This window comes from Acanthisitta chloris, unplaced genomic scaffold (genome assembly GCF_000695815.1).
Source record: "Acanthisitta chloris isolate BGI_N310 unplaced genomic scaffold, ASM69581v1 scaffold27185, whole genome shotgun sequence".
Lineage (NCBI taxonomy): Eukaryota > Metazoa > Chordata > Aves > Passeriformes > Acanthisittidae > Acanthisitta > Acanthisitta chloris.
Genome location: NW_008674638.1, coordinates 1,455 through 5,243, shown reverse-complemented (window position 1 = coordinate 5,243; position 3,789 = coordinate 1,455). Strand labels below are relative to the sequence as shown.

The 3,789-nt window shown below is 60.9% G+C and overlaps 1 protein-coding gene across 1 annotated transcript in view; it reads right to left on the bottom strand.

Annotated features, from left to right (window-relative positions):
• Positions 1–1,796: 1,796 nt before the first annotated feature.
• Positions 1,797–3,789, bottom strand: part of LOC103802899 (vacuolar fusion protein MON1 homolog A-like) — a 2,647-nt gene continuing 654 nt past the window's right edge. Inside the window, 4 exon segments of the mRNA XM_009075430.1 lie at positions 1,797–1,937; positions 2,396–2,543; positions 2,639–3,404; positions 3,598–3,789. The exon segment at positions 3,598–3,789 is cut by the window's right edge and continues 24 nt beyond it. Coding sequence (XP_009073678.1) covers positions 1,797–1,937; positions 2,396–2,543; positions 2,639–3,404; positions 3,598–3,789 — 1,247 coding nt within the window.

Genomic DNA, 3,789 nt, shown 5'->3' with positions numbered 1-3,789 from the left:
TGGCTGCCCGTGGTGACAGGAGGTGCCAGGATTGCTGGAGCTAACTACCATTCCAAGGGATGCAGGAAGACAGTTTCTATCCTGATCCATGCATGGATTTGCCCTCCAAGTGGCCTGCTGCCCTCATACACTGGGGCTGTGGGGACCAGCTCTGCACATGGAGTTTTCCTCCAGCTGAGCAGGGCGCTGCCTCACACTGCTGGGGACTTTGATCCCGGGAAGGGCTGAACAGGCTCCTCTGCCCTGGCCACCTGGTCAGCCCCGGCTCTCCCAGGCTCCCGCCCCGCGTTGTGCAAGGCTCGGCAGTTCCGCCGGCCCCGGGCCTTACCCAACAGCTCCTTCCTCCGGCTGCGCCTCTCTGCTAGGTTTCGACATGAGCTGGCACTGGCCAGCTTGGCCAGCTCAGCCCGGGGATTTTGCCGCTCCCAGACTCGTCAGCGCTGCCTCCTGCCAGCACAGTCCCGGCAGCCTTGCACCACTCCCTGGCAGCTTTCTTGGCCCCCAGCAGGTTCCTAGAAGTGTACTGCACCTTACCCGAACTTCCCACCCAGCTTGGTCGTCCTCCCCTCCAGCAGATACACATGAAGCGACAAGACTTGACTTAGGGTCAAGATAATGTTTATGAGCAAAGACAAGCGATTACACTCTAGCAGGAGCAGAAGTACAGGAACAGATCCCTGCGCTAGCCCTGCCGGGTCCTTCCCAGCTCCCTTGGTGTTGGAGTGCCACCCTAGTGGCTCTGCCCCTCCTTGAACACCTGTCCCAGCACTCCTCAGACAGCCCCAAAACATTGAATTAGATCGTTCACAGGTGCTCAGCCCCACACCAGTGCCTGAGGATGGCTGGGGAGGAGGTAACCCCTGTGCAACTTGCTTAGTGGAGCTGGCTCAAGGGGCTGGGTTTGGGGGGTAGGTGCTCCTGTGTCAGGTGAAGACCCTCCTTGGGCTGGGGGGCACCAGGGCCCTGTGCCAGTGGGGTCTCCAAGGGGCTGCACTTGAGCTGCCCCTTTAGGATCCACTGCTCAGGAGCCAGCACCAGAAGCTCACAGCACCCCACTGAGCACCCCAATACCCCAGATGTCTCTGGGGCTGCTCTGTGTCCCTGTGGGGAGGTGGGCAGGACCTTGCTGTCTCAGGGCAGGCTGACCTGCCAGCATACCCAGGGTCATCCTTTTCACAGCCACAGTGGGAAGGGTCCAGGCTCATACAGATGCCAAGAGCAAACCTGTCCTGGGACTGCAGGGGCTCCCTGGCACTTGGGGGGTCCAGCTCCCCTAGGGCAGGGAGAGGAGCAGTGTGTGCCCCAGGACAGCCCTGCCCCCTGCCTGAGTGGCATCACCCGCCATCTGTGGGCACAGCAGCATAAGGATCCCCTGAGTGCTGCCACATCTCCACTGGGGATCCCCATCCTTGGCACAGCCACAGGATGGCAGAGAAAGGAGGGTGCTAGGCACAAGCAGCAGGACCCAGGGGCTCTGTTGCCCTTCAGTAACCCGGGGTACTGGCAGCCCCACTCCAAGGCCCCCAACAAGGGGGGCCAGAGCCAGAGGCCGCAGAGGAAGGGCAGCCCCTCAGCTGGGCCACTGCCTGCAGCTGAGAGATAGTCCTGCTCATCCTTTCCCCCGTGCACCCTGTCCCTAACACCCAGGTTGGACAGTCCCACAGGTGGGTTTTCCCTGTGCTCTGGGGTCCCACCATGCCTTCTGCCCTGGATGCACAGCCCAGGATTTCCTGGGAATGGGCTCCCTGGCACAGCAGGGGCTCTCCCAGCTGGCACCATGTCCTGGGTGATGCCTGTCAGTACGTCTGGGGTGTGAGGATGAAAAGTCGGTCTTCCTCCTTGCGGATCCACTTCATGAGCTTGTTGACAGCACTGATGGCACCGGCCTTGGTCCCCAGGGGACTGTAGCATACATAGAGCTCAAAAGCGCTGGTTACCTGGGTGAAGGAACAGAAAGCACACTGGGAACACTACTGTGTCCCACTTGGGGCTGGCACTGCATCTTCCCCCCACGGACTATCAGGAATGGGCACAGGGGCTCCAGTGCAGGGACATGAGGTGGCAGTGGAGTACCCTAAATGGGTGGCATCTGGTTTGCTCAGAATTGAGAGGGCCAAACCCCAGGGTTTGCCCCCAGAGTGAGTTTTCTCTGTAGCACTGAGGAATTCACGACAGCACATGGCACAGCCCTTGGTGCCAAAATTCACCAGCCCCTGCTGCTATCCCTGCCCATCCTTCCCTCACACAGGGGCAGGCTCACCCCCAAAAGGACCATGCAGGAGCTGAGGGCCTCCCCGCGGACAACAGAGCTGGTGCTGCATAGTGCCACCACCCCCTTTCTCCAGCACATAGGACTAGTGAAGTCAGGCTCACCAAACCCTGCTGATGGACTTACCCATGCCAGGAGGTTCTCACGGGGGCCTGTGAAGTAGATGTTCTTCAAGGGCCGTGAAGAGTTGTGGGCGCGGCTGTGCAGGTACTGGTAGAGCCCCAAGAGCCTCTCCTTCTCCTCCTCCTGCACGTAGGGTGCCTCAATCTCAGGGCTGCAGGAACACAGCACCCCATTAGCCCCCTGGAGAAGGGGTTCGGCCCATGCCACACGCCATGGCCTTGGCCTGATGGCTCCCCAGGGCCTCACCTGGTGAAGAGCCCAGAGCTCTTGGACTTGTAGATGAAGTGTCGGAGGTCGGGGATGCCCACCTGGGCGATGCTGTAGAAGGGGGTGCGCAGGGCCTCCTGCAGAGCGTGGTGCACGCCCCGCCGCCGTAGGCGCTCCTGGAAGCGCCGCTTGCAGTCAGAGACGGTGAAGAAGTCCTCGCGGTCAGTGGAGACCAGCAGCAGGCACAGGTCCATCTCCTGCTCCAGGTAGGAGATGTGGGCATGGAAGAAGCCACTGGAGTTGAATTTGGGGAGGCAAATGGGAGTCCAGGCTTCACCCTCCCGAAAGGAGGAAGAAGAGCTGATGAGATTGAAGAGCAGGTGGAGGTCAATGGGGTGGAGGAACTGATCCTTCTTCCTCACAAGAGACACAAGCTGGTTCCCTGACAGGAGAATGGAGAAGACCAAGCTCTTGGCCTTGGCCTGCTGCAGGCTGCTGCTGACAGCATCCCGAACGCTGGCGGCCAGGGGCAGGCAGCGCACGGCACCCATCAGGAAGCTGGGATCATGGGCCATGAGGTCCAGCAGGTTGTCGGTGATGCGCTCGGAGCCGGCCAGGAGCCGGCGCAGGTCATAGTTCTGCTTCTGCTGGAAGATGTGGTTGAGCTGGGTCCAGGTGAGCAGGCTCAGGATCTGGTAGTAGATGTAGAGCAGCTCGTGGGCAATCTCCTGCTCTGACTGCCGGGTGCGTGCCACTGCCACCAGCACCAGTGGGCTCCTCCGCACGAAGACCACCTTGTAGCCATCTGTGTGGGAGGGAGTCCCCGCGGGGGGGCAGGGACAGACCTGTAAGCATGGCTCCTCAGGGCTGCAAGGGGGAGTCAGGCTGCAGCCTCTCCCCCAGTCTGCCCCTGGGGACAGTTAACATGGCCCACAGTGGCAGGCACATGGATAGGCAGGCGTTAACCACCCCATCTCACTCCCCTCCCACAGCAGTACCTGCATGGATGGACCGGATGGCGTTTTTCTCAGCCTCCAGAAAGGACACCAGGGCCATCATAACACCCATGGTACTGGACAGGGCCTCCTCAGAGCCATAGCGGGAGTACACAGGCTTTCCTGCCTCACTCAGCACAAAGACATGCTTCCGGTGCATGCGCCAGGCATCCATGGTCACGTCCTCCTCCTCCC